At 35.0% G+C, this 17,222-nt stretch overlaps 1 protein-coding gene across 4 annotated transcripts in view; it reads left to right on the forward strand.

Moving 5' to 3' along the window:
* LOC145671359 (dnaJ homolog subfamily B member 6-like) overlaps window positions 1–17,222 on the forward strand; it is a 169,085-nt gene that overhangs the window by 135,094 nt on the left and 16,769 nt on the right. For all 4 annotated transcript variants that reach the window (XM_081740419.1, XM_081740422.1, XM_081740420.1 and 1 more), the window contains one exon: window positions 14,017–14,211. In XM_081740419.1, the coding sequence (XP_081596545.1) occupies window positions 14,017–14,211 (195 nt within the window). The remainder of the gene's footprint in view (window positions 1–14,016; window positions 14,212–17,222) is intronic.

The raw sequence follows: 17,222 nt of genomic DNA on the forward strand, positions 1-17,222 counted from the left end.
ATAGCTGCTTGGGCCCCCCAAAGTGTTTATAACGTCATATTACATTTAAATTGTAAATCATGTTAGGAAAATGTAAATGAATTGGAAAGTTTCTGTAATGATCCGTTTCCGTATTACCACTAAAATCAGACTCACAACCAAAGTTTAAAATGTTATATTTAAAATAGTTTTCTTACACATCAAAGAAATCATACATACGCAAAATATAAATGTGATATTCTATTCAGCCTATTAATGGATTATAGTTACATAGCACAGGCAACTGCAAGTTTCAAAAAGGTAAGATACACCTGTTCTAGAAACACAAAACTGATCAAGAATCAATACAAATTAGAACATTAATAGTTCTCACGTTAACAGTACTTATTTTAATAACTTCAATTTCAGTTCGTCACTTGATTTGGATATTTCATCAATCACCAGATCTTTGTCAATATTTGTAAACAAGTTTCTTTCAACTGCAATCAGCATTAGAGAAGAGAGTATCTAGTAGAGGACCTTAAGCGATTCTTCACAGTTTTTAGTTTGGAAAAAACTCTCTCGCAAGTTACTTGGGTACTGGACAGAGTCATTATATTTTTAATGTTGAATACAAATTTACAAAGAGACCTGACTGGGAAGAAAGCTCATACACAATTTTGAATGCATACGATAAACATTTTGAAAACTTCTTTTGGCTGTGGTATTCATATAGAAGTTCATCACGTTGTTCGGAGTTATCATCTTCCTTTGCCTTTGAGGGGTTTTCAGTTTGTAGAAGTATGGAGTAATATATGACAAACTGCTACACTTCCTGTATAAGTTTCGATCTGCTGCATTTCGTAAGTGCGCAGACTTTTATTTTCAGGGATTTCTTCGTTAGTTAGACTCCCATCATATTTTTGTGGGTCCAACCAAGAGCAGTCAATCAAAATATCCTTGTTTGGGACAAATCTGTCAGAAATGCTGTTTATAGCCGAATCTAATATATTGAGATATATTGTTTTTAATTTTAGAATCGGAGAAATCCGCCTACTATCATCTTCAGAGAGTTCACCACTCAGTTTTTTCCTCTGTGGGATTCTTTTTTCTCGAAGAGAAGTTTGTTTCCATTTTGATGTAATAGTTGTCAAAAAACTTTAAATTAACGTAATGTACTTTCCCAATTTCTTTAGCAAGTTTTCAAGTTGTCAAAGTTTTTTTTTTTTATGTTTAAAAACATGAAATTGGTGTTTTTTTTAAATACTACTTTATTTCTATGTTTAGCATTCGGCGTTATTTACTTTTTTTTTCACTTTTTAGCAGTGGGGACCCCGGGCTCGAGGGCCCCTGGCGATTGGCAGGTAGCCAGCTTGGTCAGTCCGGGCCTGATGTGTAGTATCAGATTGCATACTTCAACAGAAACAGGTGGACAAACACCGTGTTCGTGGGTTTCCTCGGGGTTCTCCCGTTTCGTTCCACATTCTTCATTCCAGCATTTCATTCATTACTCATCACCGTCTCCTTTAGCCTAACCGGCATAATCGTGGGACGTAAAACTCAAATATTTCATTTCGTTTCATTTCAACAGAAACAGAGATGATCGAGTTCCCTTCAGTTAAGAAATCTGCTTTACATGTAAAACCGTAGTTGGTTGTTTGAGGTGATAATTGTTGAGTTACCGTGATAAGTAAATCAACCAATCACAGCAAGTTTTAAGGATTTTGTTTTACTGACTGTTCATGTGTCCGTCCGTCCGGGAAACAAAAAGCCTTAAAAGCTACTCAATGAATCACCATAATTTTTGGTTAAGATCTAGTGGGCCAAGAGTTAGGGATCGAGCTGATTGATGGAGATTGTATTATCCGAAAGTGGTAGAAATCAACCATTTCCAGTTTTTACGTTGATCATTATAGACAAAGTTCAAAGCAGGAGTGGCAGAAGTCAAAGTCTGTTCAAAGCAGGAGTGGCAGAAGTCAACCATTTCCGGTGTTAAGTTGAGTATGTCCTTACTGTGGCCCATCGGATGGTGAGAAAGACCCACTGCAGGCGCCTTTACAAATGCCATCTATGCTGAGAAAAGTAGAAATTCGTTGCGCACTCGATGAAGCATGGATTTATCAATCAGATTGTGACAATTCAAACCGTGACGTACGTGACATAATCGCATCTTAACTTCATCCGTCAGTTCAAAGCAAGTTTCTCGAAGTGGTTTCTCGTTGTCGTGGGGTACATCTACATAAAAGCGTTATCGATTCGGCAGGTGGAGGAAAAAAAAAAAAAAAAAAAAACCTGCAAATCAAGTCTGTGTTTTATCAACAACATCCTTTCACTAATGTATACAGATCTGCCCTGTTTGTATGGAAATGCAATAAATCAAATCCGTGTACATATAGATACAGCCTCATCACATCCCGTTCTGCACAGAGATTTCTGCGGCAGACACCGGCATCAGCGTATTTATTCTCAAGACAGCAGTGAAGTCACCTGATGCCAGTTCCATGGATTTTTGCGGGTTGAATCTAATAAGAGCACTTCTCATGGTGCTACCACTGCCCCTGACCTCTGAAAGCCTGCCAAATGAGTGGCTCAAGATTCCTGTTTCTGTACTGCAACAAAGCGTCCTATATTGAAAGTTACAATGCAGAGCTATTGCCAAGGCACGTGGTGTTCACATGGGCATTTTTACTTTGTATTTCATTTCTGTTGAGTGTATCAGTAATGAATATTGAAGTAATATAAATCTTAAATCTAAAGATTATCTTTTTTATTTTTTTGCCCTGTCATGGCGTGCTTTACGAATATTCAAGATTATTATTAATTAAGAATTTAGCTGTTATTGTAAAAGTATTAAATAAAAGTAGTATTTTAAAATTCTGCAGTGAAAATAGCCCCCCTTCCCCCACACAAAGAAAACTTGTAAAGGTCATCACGACTAAAAACTCGAACAAAATGAAAACAGCGGGACACCAGATTAAGAGCTTCATACCAAGACTGTCCTGGTCAAAATGGGGGATATGGTAATCCTAATAGTGTTAAAATTAACGCATTTTCGAACTTGAAACATTACAACATGTCTTCGGTGTCTTACTGATAATAAATAAGCTGACATTTTAATCCTGAAGAACTCTAGTTGTATAGTTAATACGCTGTATTGATTCCCAGCACCATTATTCTGGTTTTCGTGACCCACGCCTCACCATTACCTTATTCAAGTAGCTTCCCAAATACTACAGGAGACTAGTCCGAAATTGTGCCGTTCTTTCGAATGGGTATCTAATATGAGACCCTCCACATTAAGATTTCATGTGTTAACTATTCGGCTTCACGATTCGTACATTTTGTGAAATACCAACAAATTTCTTCGACACATCGGAAAGAGTTTACTTCCCTTAATTGCTTTGAAGTATTGCCTGGTATACAAAGGAAAGGAATCTTTCTTTGTAAATAAAATAGAGATGAGGAAACTTGATCTACATTTCAAGCGTACTCAAACTAGTATCAGATTGTATTATTAAAGGACTATAATACCGGTACTTCTGCAAGTAGAAAATAATTTGATGAGAAGTTGAAATTCGGGTGAATTTTATTAAGAGAACCGAGAACCTTACACTTTCATACTGTGTGTGTCCCCTTTTTCTGCTTCTGTAGATAGTAGACTAATAACGAAGTGGCATAATTTTGATTTTGAGTTGCTAATTAACGCGATTAACCGTAGTGGGTGTTGGTGCATGGTGTGCTGTTAAAAGTAAAGGTTGGAGTTGCCTTGTAAATCCATATAACAAGAATATTTTTTTTGTATGACTCAGAAATAAATACTGTATTCTGTATTATACAAATTCAAACACGTAATATATATATTCATTTTAGATTTATCAATATGCTGATATTTTAAGAAAATTTGCCATCATTTTTAAAGAAATAAATGTTGTAGTTTTCATATCTTAGCTCGTAATTGAGATTTAGAGTTAATACTGGTGTGAATACTTTGTTAACTTATTCTTTTTAATTATGTACAAAAAGTGAAAAAGTGACTGATTGGATCGGAACTCGAACCTGGGACTTCTGGCATACCGTGCTGATGCGTTAACCACTACACCACCCAGTTCGCTTCCCAGAACAGCTACTCTTTCACTCTCGAGGTCGGGGCTCACCACTTGGACCACTGAAAGACTGACTGACTGACTGACTGACTGTTTTGGAAAGCGGACTGGGTGGCATCGGCACGGTATGCTGGAGGTCCCGAGTTTGAGTCCCAGTCAGTTACTTTTTCACTCTTTATACGTAATTGAATTCACATCTAGAGAGAATATAATGTGTGTGTAAAAAAAAAAAAAAAAAAAAAAAAAAAAAAAAAAAAAAAAAAAACCGTTTCCTTTTTCTCTAATATTTACTCTTTTTATTTACTGTACGTAATTTTAATGCAGTAGTTCCCAACTGGTGTGTCGCGAAATGTTGGAATTACAAATCATGAAACGTTCAATAGTAACTACACTCTGTAAAGAAAGAAAAAAAAATGCATCACTTGATACTTTTGCGAACTCTGAAGGGTTTCTGATTCAAAACTACATAAAGTACAATGACATTTGGTGTAATTTCAGTTCCTAGTATTTGACGCATGTTTTATCTACCTAGTATGAAATGGTATATTTTTACACAATTAAAAGGTAATTAACATTTTTTTTTTTACATGGTTTACATGTAATATCTCTGATATACCTACATTTATCATAAATTTATACATAGGATTAACAGCAATGTAATGAATCAGAAATTCATAGAACTGCAGTAAAAACAACATTTACAAGAAAGAACGGTGTAGAATTTAACATTTGTCCTTGTTAGTAAGCAGCGTGGCCACCTCTAGCTTTCCGCAGTGCTTCCAACCTTCGAAGCATACTGTCAGTGGGAGTTTCACAATATGTAACGTTAATTTCATGAAGCCAAACACGAACAATTGCTCTCATGAGAAGTTCTTTTGGTCTGAAGCTTTGATTACCAAGTTTTCTGCACGTGTTTCCAGTTTTCAGTTGTCCACGAACCATAACCCATGCAAAATTCACATCTAGCACGTTTGTGATTTTCGTGGGTTTTTTAAGTCTGGGTTTTTTTACGTGAAACTTTGTAACACCTTGTTCTTTTAATCGGGACACTACAGTGGAATGGCTAATGGTAACTGCTACCTCCTGCTCGAGCCCAGCTGCAATTTGGCGTGAACTCATTCCTCTGTTCCTTAGTTCCATGTCCTTTATCTTAAGATCCACTCGAGGAGACTTCTTTTTCTTTTGGCCACATTTACTTCCGGGAGACGGTGTTCCATGTTTTTGCTTTCTGAGGCATCGACTAACTGTAGACTGATTCACATGAACTTTTCGCGCAGTTTCTCTCTGAGATATACCATTACTGTGAAAAGCAAGGATCTTTCCTTGCTTACGTGGTAAAATGTTACACTTTTTTTACCCATTTTCGTTAAAAATAATTATAAATTGACCGTAAATACACTGAAATTTAAGTAACTATACTGAACAAGTACACTGACATCCCCAACAATTCATAAGACTAGCATTGTAACACAGTCCCAACAATAATCAAGAGAGTTGTAACGTACAACGCTCTCAAAGCCACACTAACTCGCCAACACGACTGATTACAGTCATCTGACGGAAACAAAATAAAACCACAAACACCACCATCAGGCAGTACTCTGATAACAGGGGAACACTTCAATCGGTTGATTTTAGTTGTGTGGTAAAGATAAGTAAAGTTTAGAATCCCAAACCCATGAGCTTTCGTGAAAGTATGAAGTGATGCTAATTTTCTTTTACAGAGTGTAGTTAAAATCAATGTTGAGACAGGGTACTAGTCAATGCCTGGCCAGTAGCAGCAACAGTGCTCACTACTATATAGTCACTACTTCATACAAAGTTATAGACTTACACTATCATCATGCATATTAATAATATACATGATAATAGTGTAAGTCTTGATTTTTTATTATTAATAATAATAAAAAATCAAGTGTGTGTGTGTGTGTGTCACAATGTCATGGGTATTCAGTAAAACTAGTAAACCCGCAAGCGCAGGTCACTATTGTTGTTTGAATGATTGAATATGATCCAAACTTAAAAATATTTATGGTTAGCGAAATAGTTTTAATAACACGTTAATATTATTTTTAATTAAAAATTTCTCGATAATTACTCGAATTTAAGACGCACCCCGATTTCGCTGAGTTAGATTAAGGAAAAATAGTGGTAATTTTCGGTGATTTTTTTTTTTTATATATATATATATATATATCCCTCTCCCCTCCCCATGTTGCGGGGCACGCCATGATAAAAATTATCCCAGGCCCGAATGTCATATATGTTGAAAATTTGATAGAGATCGGTTGGGTGGTTCAAGAGTTATTAAGTTTTATTTATTTTTATATATCTCTCCCTTCTCCTCCTCCTACCCTAAGCCCTACCGTCAGAGAGATATGATAAAAACCACCTCAGGTCCGAACCTCATCTGTTGATAATTTGATTAAAATCGGTTCGGTGGTTTAAACGTGATGAAGTCACAAAGACAGTCACTTTTATTTTTGAGTCACAAACAGAGTCGCTTTCAATTTGGATCTGAATTTTTTTGTTCACAAACACCGCTATTAAAATATAGATATGTCGTCAGTCAAATAAAGGTTGGGGCACCACTGGTTTAAAGTACTCTTAAGTGTACTGTTTCGGTATTTCTTGACAGCTTCTTCAGTAGATGTGGTTTTAGGGAACACCAGAACAGTACAGTTAATATACAACATTAAATATGGTACGCAGTAAATAAAGGAGTAAGTTTACTACAAATTACTACTGCTGTCGTCCGTTTTTTTTTTTTTCCTCTCGTTTTTCCGATAAACAAAAGGGTATTGTAAAAGGAGAGAGAATTTTTCATTTTTTGACGGAACTAACAGGAGAATACTATCAAATATCTTAAACGCATGTTTTACTTCAGCCTATACCTATGGTTCATTTCAGACAAGCTGACAGGAAGTTTGGGTGTATACATTGTATCTGGATATGTCTAAAGAATGAATTGAAACTTTCTTAATATATTCTTATTTCTAAACATATTATAAGATACTTTATTACACTAATCTGTATGACAGAGTTCCTACTGGTTAGGGAAGTCAGGGAAAATGGTGCAGGTCAGGGAAAAAGACTGGAAATCAGGGAAATTTTATAATTTTTTTTTTCTAACATTAATTGTACACCAATTTCAGCTTAGCCAACCTTTATAATATCTATTTATGGGAGGTAAGTGGAATGTACGCATGAGCAATTAATTACTATTTGTCTGTATAGAATAAATGTTCTCATATATAAATATTCATCGTTATTTATTCCTTATTTATATGTCAAAATCATTCGACACCTGTCATGAAAGTCAGGGAATTTCGTGCTAAAGGTCAGGGAAAGTCAAAGAAATAGATTCCTCCAGATCAGTAGGAACACAATCTATTAGTGAGATAAGTATATTTTAGTCTAATAGTAAATTTAATTGAACATTTGTTATTTACGAGGTGAATACTGAAAGTCGTGAGGAACATTTGTAAGTGAAACCAAATATTTCAATTTACAGACCTTCCTTTCACTTTTCCACATAGTCTCAGTTTTCTTTTCTTCTTTCTTTTTCTTTCTTTCTTTCTTTCTTGCACACATTTCTCCTATCGTTCTGCAAGTTTGAAAATACCCTAGCGATAGAATTCCGTTCAGCTGGCCGTAGGCACTGAAGCACTGCTTGTCTAATATCCTCCAGTGTCTCATAGCGATGGCCTCGCATCTGTTTCTTTACAAAACCGAAAAGATTGTAGTTAGAGGGTGCCAGGTCGGGGTTGTAGAGAGGATATGGAAGTGTTTCCCACCCAAATCTTCTGATCTGCTCCATAGTGGCACGTACAGTATGCGAACGTGCATTATCCTGTTGAAAGATGATCTTTCCAGGACGTTTATCCCGCAAGGCACAACGAAGGTTCAAAAGTGTCTGGAAGTAGTGGGCAGAATTCATGGCTTGTCCAGACTCAGTCAACCAGAATGCAACCCTGTGCATCCTAGAAGATGCTCCTCAATTTTCCGTACCGATTACACTGACTTCGCTTGCTTCTTCGGTGGCGAATTCAAGTGGTGCCATTCCGTATTCTGTCGTTTTGTTTCAGGTTGATAATGATGGAACCAGTTTTCATCTCCAGTCACAATACTCGTCAAGAAGTTATCACCTTCATGTCGAAATCACTGGTAGTCCTTCGTTAATAAACGTGGAACTCAACGACCACAAACCTTCCGATAACCGAAGCTGTGAATCATTTCTTGCATCGCAATATGTTCAATACCAAGTTTTGTAGCGATTTCATTCAGTGATACGCCTATCTCCCCTAATCAGCTCATCAACCCTTTGTTGCGTTCCGTGGAGGCAGTTCGAGGGCACCCGCTGTGAGGCTCATCTTCGATACTCGTGTGTTTCCATCCTTAAAATGTTTCACCCACACCCTAACACTACTGGCACCCATGCACACATTTCCATAGGCACGCTGCAGTCTGCAGTGAATTTCAGAAGCAGACTGGTCTTCTTTACAAGGAATTCAATCACAGCACGTTGTCGAAACGAAACATCGCTGCCCGCCATTTTTAAAATCCTGCCTATGGTTACGTGCTTGCAACAAACAGTGTCAACGTCTGAAAAGAAAGAAAGAAAGAAAGGTCTATAGGTTGATCTGATATACTTGATTTCACTTACAAACTAGAGATTACGGTTGTCAAAATATGTTTCTCACGACTTTCAGTATGTCCCTCGTAATTTGGTAGTTGGGGTGGTGAGGTAACAATGACAGAGTTGGGAATTGAAAAGTTTTTGCGTATTCATACGATAATATTTTACGATACGAAGCAAATAGTTTATGGGTAATATCAAAGCATCAACATGATATAACTTAACTTCAAATGATTAAAAAAAGAGAGTTTTGTACAAACCTCTAACAGATAGACATTTTCAGATTTTCATTTCTTAACTACAAGACATTATGAATTTTCGCTTCGCTAAGGACAAAAATATAAAATATTTTACGAGTGAATATACGTTACAATTTGATACAAGTAGTATATTCGCACGAATTACACACGATACTATATGTAATATTTATACATAACAAAATTATTTCTATATTTTGTACATGTCAGTATTCTATATAGCTATTCGATTACTGTATATTCAATATTTTGCATATTCGATTACCCAATTGTATAAAGACTTCTTTCTTTGAAATTTAAAACAAAAATAGAACAACGGCATGATTGGTTTGCCTCTCAATCTCTTACTCTTAAAAATGAAAGAACCATCGAAATTAACTTGTGGTGGTGGTTATTTCAAATAACTCAAATTAAAAATACGATCAAAATGAAATCTTTAATATATATAAATAATAACGAATATCTTTATATTTATTATGGTAACGGTTATTGATAGTAACTAAAAAGAGGAGCAATAGATGGGTGGAAATTCAGATTTGACATGACATGATCAGCGACTTGTTTCCCCTTTTTGCAGTGGCAAAGTGGTGGGGAGTAGGAGAGTTCGTTTTGATTGCCTGTCAGCTTAGGTGGCGTAGACCTTAGATGATCAGTTTGCGTTTAGTCTTACTTAATTGCTATTTTTAAGGAATTCAAATTTATATTTTGAATACAAATTTCCGGGAAAATCTCCCATTATAAAATTATTCAATTCCATGAATATAACTGTTGAAGTCATAACTATAGGAATTACGCATATCAGCATTGTACTTGACTATAGTAGGAGTCCAGTATACTCTTTGTATACCAATACCGTTTGTTAAAAGCAAAATTTCATTTTGTCAGCTTATTCATACACTCATACACAAAACAGTGTGAATAAAATAAGGACCGAAAAAGTAATTTCCAATTATTTCTGATTTAACTTAGGTAATTGATATGCAAATACAGTACACATTACAGCACAGAATATTACTAGATACGTAATGCGGGTACTAGCATTTTCAGCAAATATCCAACCATTTCCAGATTGCTTTTGTGTTACTGAAAGATTGGGATACTGTCCTCAAAATAGTGTTCAAATTGAGTAATTTATTGTTTTTTTTTTTTTCACAATTTTTAAAAAAAAATCAATATGAAAAACTTTCTAATAAAGAAAAAAAAAATAGAATGTAAAATATTCTACCTCAGTAGTAGTTTTTATTTATACGGTATGAAAATGTCAAGTGATTACTTATATTTCCATCTTCAAAGAAGCTGTGAAAGTAGTAACTATTCGAACTATGCATCTTTAGTGCTGTTAAGAGCTTAAAATATTTTCCACTTTTATAATTTAGAATTGTTGAAATTAGTTATGACGAGCTTAGCGAGTTACTTTCCATTAGCACAGTTTTCGTAGTTATAATACAAGGTGTGAGTAAAATGGGTAGACAGATAGCATTGAAATCGAACCATCTTATGAATTTCCATGTTGAAGAAAGGGTGTTATAAAAGCTTGAACATACATGCTAGTGGTGCGAAGTAAAAATTTAAAGAAAGTTTACATTACATTTAACGTATTCCTAACAATACAAAGCAGCTCCTTTTGGATGGTATCAAAATGCATAGCGTATACGCTATGTATGTATATTCCAGTATTTATTCATTAAAAGCGCATGAACCTTGACCTGCTCTAAAGTTGTCATTCGTTACAGAGCAAGTAGTAGTTGTAATGACACAAAATTTGTTGCTGATTCATCAGATATTTTAGGGACATGCAGACACCCTTAATTTAGCCTTAGAATGCGCGCTAAAATTAGTTTTATTATTATTATTATTATTTATTAATAAAATTTACCGTTACGTGTAATAAACGCGTGAGGGCTTAATACAACATTTACGTACGTCCATCGTAATGTGAAGTTAGTCGTTCTGTTTTTTAACATCTTCAAATTACATAATTCAACATGACAATTTTTCAAGAATTGAAGGAAGAAATAGATATTTCGCTGAGAACATATCTTTATAACTGATATCAACATTCTTCAAGAATAACAAAGAAGGTTCAGAGATAAAACTTACAGAAGTATTACAAGGACAGGAGGGTCTTTTGAGAAGTTCTCAGAATGACTTTACAAAACATTGGTTTTTCACTTGATGATTTTCTTTCCATCTTTCTTTCGTCAACATAGTCTCACTTGATAGTAATACATGTTGTCCAATGCCGTCCTAAAGCTTTTATGCCATCGGATTCCTCAATGCCTCCAAAATACATCATTATTTCGATAAACTCGTAGTTTGAAGAAATGGAAGTTTGTCTATTTTTCTTCTGAAGAGATGAAAGTCTGATGAAGCCAAATATGACAAATAAGGCTGCTGGCAGCAAATCCTATTCCAACTCTAGTTTTTGCCATTGCAACGACATCCATATGGGAGCGAGCACTGTCGTGTTCAAGATTACTTTCTTTTTTTTGATAAACCAAACTTGCCTGCCTTAATTTATTTTTTGTAATAGACCAAAACCTGTGCGGAATATTCAGCGGTAATGGTCTTCCCAGGTAGAATATAGTAAGTCAGAAGACGTATTATCTTTTCGTTAGGCTTCACACAGAATCTTTTCTGGGGATGGAGAATCAGATTGCCATTGTTTCGACTGTGACTTCGTTTTTAGAGTGTAGTATCTGTGGATAGGAACCAACGTAATGAAGTCCGTTGCATATTTCTTAAAACTGTTTATAGGTTTGCATCGTTTGTGGCAAAGTGTCATCAGTTGCGGCACCCACCCCGCAGACAGGTTCTTCATTCACCTGAAATGCGTCGACTTCTGTAACTTCAATCATTTCTGTATGTACATTTTTACGAGTAAACTTATTTCAACCGTACAACCAAATCAATACGAAGGTGGAAAAATATGCGGTTACACTTATGGCCATTTTCTGCATTTACTCTACTAGTTGGTCACACTGAGATCTATATGGTGGAAAAATTTGATAGTAGTGGCTTAATTAGAAAGTTCCTATTTAGCATTATATCATTTTCAGCAGTGAAGTGAAAATGTTCTAAATTTAATTCTTAAGCGTGAAATTTACTTCCTTGTACAAATGCACATGTCAAGTTTTGCCATGATTAATTAGTACGTCTTCATGGTCCCCCAATCTCATTACATAATGTGAAGAGTAAGTGAGATTGTAGTCATACCTGTTTTTAATTTTTACACGTATTAATCCTACCAGTCATTAGTAAAATGAATGATCGAAACAAGTGCTCTTCTTTTGCTACGGCTCTACAGGGTGGCTAGAAAGTTCGAAACTAGTGAAAGATTTGAATATCACATTCCCTTAACCGCTTGCCTTATACGGGTTTCAAAACAGAAATAAATAAGTAAAATTTAGGAACATTCTCACATTTTTATTATATATGTCTTTCTGTTACAACGTATAATAGGACAATACTTGGCCCAATCATAACTAATAATTAGCATCCGTTATTTGTGCGCATGATCTCGTGGTCAAATGCCTATGAGCTACTCACCTCGATTACAAACCTAAGTAGTAGTTCGGTTCCCATTTTAAACAGTAACTCCCCAGTTACGTAGCCTTGTTGTTGAAAAGAAACGTTAAACTTCATAATCAATAAATTAATAATTATTAGCAATATAACGAATATATTCCGATATTTCAGTAAAACTACATTGTTCTAGGGAATAAACGGTTTTACTTAAAGTAAAATCGACGTCAGCTTTAGAGTTCTCGAGCTCGGCAACTGTGGAACGTAGAGTAATAATAGGCCCACATTACAACTCGCATTGTTGCTCATATCTTGCTTCCTCTGGCGTCGGTAATTCTGCAACATTGCATTGCAAGGTTTTGTTTACTTAAAGTAGACCCTGGAAAATAGTATCCAGAAGTCGAGAAAAACGTTCGTATCAAACTCAAATGTCGTCAGCTCATTTTACTGAACTATTAATGTTGTGAGATGCAATCGCAAGTTTCAGATCATTAAGGAAAAGCTAAAAATACTGCAATGTTCTTTCATTAGGATTTGCAACTATATTACTTCTATCATTTATACTACGAGTCAACTTCGACGGGGAAGGTCTGTTCATTAATCATATTTACACATTAATCATACGCACACTAAGATGTAACATCTGATTGATCATTACATTTTTACGGTATACACCACATCCCAGAGTTCCCCACATGCAAAATTCATGAAAATTGAAGTTAGGTGACCATGCCGCCCATTTTATAAGACGACTCCTAGCAATATCTGGGAAATTTCTTCATATTATATATCATACTTACAATCTAATCATCCCCACTTCAAGTACTAACTTGTGCTTTTAACCTCAACTTCTAAATCTCAAGAACTTTCTCATGGCCATATGGTTATCATACATGTCTTTAGCACGTGAGACATGGATTCGGTTCCTGGTGGGAACTCGAGTGATTCGGGTTTCATGTAGGGACGTTCAGCTCAAAACCAACCTACTCAACCTTAAAACACGTTTGGTCAGAGAGTGACCGAAGTTGTCAGAACTCCTAAGCATAAAAGAAATTAGAGCTCAGTGCATTTAATATTCTTTAAAGATATCTCTTTGATAAAGATTTTACAAATTATTGAAAATAGTTTTTTGAACTGAAAAACAAGCTTTGGTCATACAAAATACACTTTCTCGTTAATCAAAACTATCAATATGGTCATTACTGAAGTAAAAAGTAAATTTCGAATGCCTCGAAATGTGCTAAAAATTTTTAAATAAGTTAGTGAGTAACGTTTTTGAAATTAGTTTATTGTGAGCCACGGACTTTCCGTAAATAGGACTGGAGTGACAAAATGTGGAATCACTTCACAACAACTTGAATAATTTAAATTTACATACTGTTTTGTATAATGTGATATTTTACTTTCTTTTCATTACGACCTTAATTACATATGTACTTTATTGATTCGTTGTGTTGGATAGTTATTACGGATGTTGCGTTTGTTTTGAACCTGTAATTGCGTATTGTATAATATTTCTGTTTGTTTCTTCCAGAAAAGAAGCGCAAAGTGTATGACCAGTATGGCAAAGAAGGTTTGATGAGCGGCGGAATGCCAAGAAGAGGCGGCACCCACCATGATGAAGACTTCGAGTTCACCTTTGGCGGATTCCCACATTTCACTTTCCGAGATCCAGAGGAAGTATTCCAAGAGTTCTTCGGCAGTGGATTTGCTGATCTGTTTCCTACTGGTGTGTAAAATAAAACAATTTTGCCTTATCTACATTATGTGAATGCGTGCGATTAGACTGGCTATACAAAATAGATCTGCCACGAGAAGGATCTAATAAAGATTCAATATTCTATCTGGATAATTGATATTAAACATAAGTTTTTAAAATCTTTTAAATAAAACCTAAACGTTCAATAGTTACTAATATGTCAGGTTACTGTAAGCTTTAAATGAAGTAAACTGTTACGAGATAGTGATCAGATGATGATCAAGAGGGGTTGGAATTGAGATTTATATTGTAATTCAATATTAAAGGTTAGAAATTTTTATTTAATGTATATATTATATTAAAATTTATTATTTAGTGTATTATTTTTGGCATTTTAGTGTGTTTAAATGCCAAAAATAATGAGAACGTGTAAATTGTAGTGATACCAGGCTCAAATGAAGACCTGAACAAAATCTATAACCGTTAATACGTACGCAGCTTTGAGTAAAAACCGGCAGTTGACAAAATGAAACACCGAAAATAACAGACAAATAGTTAAACAAATTTTAAAAATAGCATTAAAGAAATGGCAGTTTATATTGGAAAGATAAATACGTTCTTTGTATTTTTCTCATTAATTTACCAAAAGTTTACATTAAATCCATTAATCTGCAATGAGGATTGTAAATAGCATTAATTAATAAGTATGACTTTGAAAGTATCAATGACCAAAATACATCAAAACGAACAATTAGAAAGAAAATTACAAATTATTGAAACAATATTGTCATAAACAAAATTGCAGATAAAATACGCTAATGAATCTGACCAAACAATTAACCTCAGTTCATACTTCTGTTGTGTAAGGCAAGATTCCCAGTAATAGAGATTTTTGAGTTATCAAAGTCCCACGTATCCAGATTTGAGTGTAGTTCATTTCTGATTTCATATATCATACGCATTTTCTTTAGGTTGTCCACACCCAAGGTATGTCATATATCCGTTAAGGTACGTTAGAGACATGAAAATAATCATACATTATATACAGTAATTAAAAATTAAATCTTGTCAAAGCAAATCAGTTTTAATAAATAAGTGGTACAATGTTAGTTAAGGCAAAGTGGTTCTAAAGTTAGAATGAACGCCATTCGGTATATATCAATAGGATTATATTTTAAAGCACATCACAACCTTGGAATTCATAGTAATATCAAGTGTGCATTTGATGTATTTGGTTGGTCAATAATAATTTATCCTCTCCGGTGGGGAGCATTAAATTCCATATCACAAGTAAGGTCCATTTCACAATAACGACAAACAATTTGACTTAATTTCCAGTAGGAAGGTGAACAAAACTTAAGTGACCATAAAACGGCAAATACTGTCAATGATTACACTGGTCGACAGTGAAAAATTTTTCTGCATGAAAGCAGGTGTTCCTTATAGTTTTCGAGCTGCTGAAAACTAATCTGATCTTAATTTTGGCTCTGCACCCTCAGATTTTGAAATAATGTCAATTATAGTAGATTTTGGTTAAAATTTTAAGGAAATCACAGAACTGTAGGCATGAAGCCTCTCTACTTCTTTCCTAACTATCCCAGAATAACAAATAATACCTCGTTGGAAAGGGCATGAAACACAAATTCCAACGGTAAGCATTTATTACCCATCGCGCTCAATGTGTAGAAGAAGAAGAAGAAAAATATTGAAAAAACTGGGAATAACGGGTTTTTTTGAAGAATTTTAGAGACGTTTGCAACACTGACAGTCACGGTACGCAAACATAAGCTTAGTAACTCATATCCCATACATTCAGGTGTGTTATATTAAAAACTCAGAGATATCTCAAACACAAGGGGAGTAAAACAGTCTGAAAGTAATTTAAAAAGGAGGGAAAATTTAATATTTGGGGAAATTGAAAAAAGTTTGCAACACTTACACTTGCGATACTCACACAAGCTCAGTAACGAACATCTAATCTGTTCAGGTAGCATCTGTATTTTACCTGAATGTAAGTTTAGAAATTCTGACCATGCATGTAAATTGTCAACGATTGTTTTGAAAAATGTCAACTTTTTTATGGCAAAAAGAAACACGGTCAGAATTTCTTGAATTATATCCAATATTCCAATTTGTGAGAAAAAAGTGGCCTATTGAAGCCTGGCAACATTGTATTTTTCTTCCCTCCCAGTCACTACTCTACTGTTGCTCAGTTGTCTGAAGGTTTGAGCGTGAGGCAGGGAGTTTGTACACGTCTTCCTATCGTGTAAGTGTTTTTGTGGCTGTCACAATGCCTCGAGATTGTGTTACCCACTCAGATAATTTTTGTTATGCCTGTGGAGAATACATAGTTAAGGCTAAGAGGGGAAAATTAATACTTTTGGCGAAGAAGGCTTACGAACTATATACTTCGACAGCAAAATTGATGAAGATGGGCAGTGGGTACTTAGTACAATATGTAATAAGTGTGCTTGGCATTTCGGTCGTGGTTGAATAACAAACGTCAAAGTAAAATGTCATTTGGTGTTCCGAAGATATGGCGTGAGCCGCCAACCACGTAAGTGACTGCTACTTTTGTGCTGTATACATTCAAGGCATGAAAGGGAAGTAAGGAAAGAAAAAAAAAAGAAAGAAAAAAAAAAAAAAAAAAAAAAAAAAAAAAACCTGACAATATTTCGATTGCAATAAGACCTGTCAAACACAGTGATAATGTTCCAATTCCTGTACCTCCAGCAACATGGTCTCTGGAAGAGGAGAAAACAAACGTAGCTTCTTCAGAATCGGAGAGCTCAGAGTCAGATTTTGAATTTGAAGAAAGAAACAACACACATTTTGTAACAGAAAGTGATTTAAATGACACTGTTCAAGATTTGAAACTAACCTAGTGGCAGGCTGAAATTCTTGGATCCAGACTTAAACAATGGAATTTACTTGACATAAGTGCCATCGTTTGTTCATACAGGAAACGACATGCACCATTCAGAGTTTTTTTTTTTCAACAGGAAGATACACTTTGTTTTTGTTCTGATGTCAATGGTTTG

Source organism: Thermobia domestica, chromosome 15 (genome assembly GCF_964235325.1).
Source record: "Thermobia domestica chromosome 15, izTheDome1.hap1.1, whole genome shotgun sequence".
Classification (NCBI taxonomy): Eukaryota; Metazoa; Arthropoda; class Insecta; order Zygentoma; family Lepismatidae; genus Thermobia; species Thermobia domestica.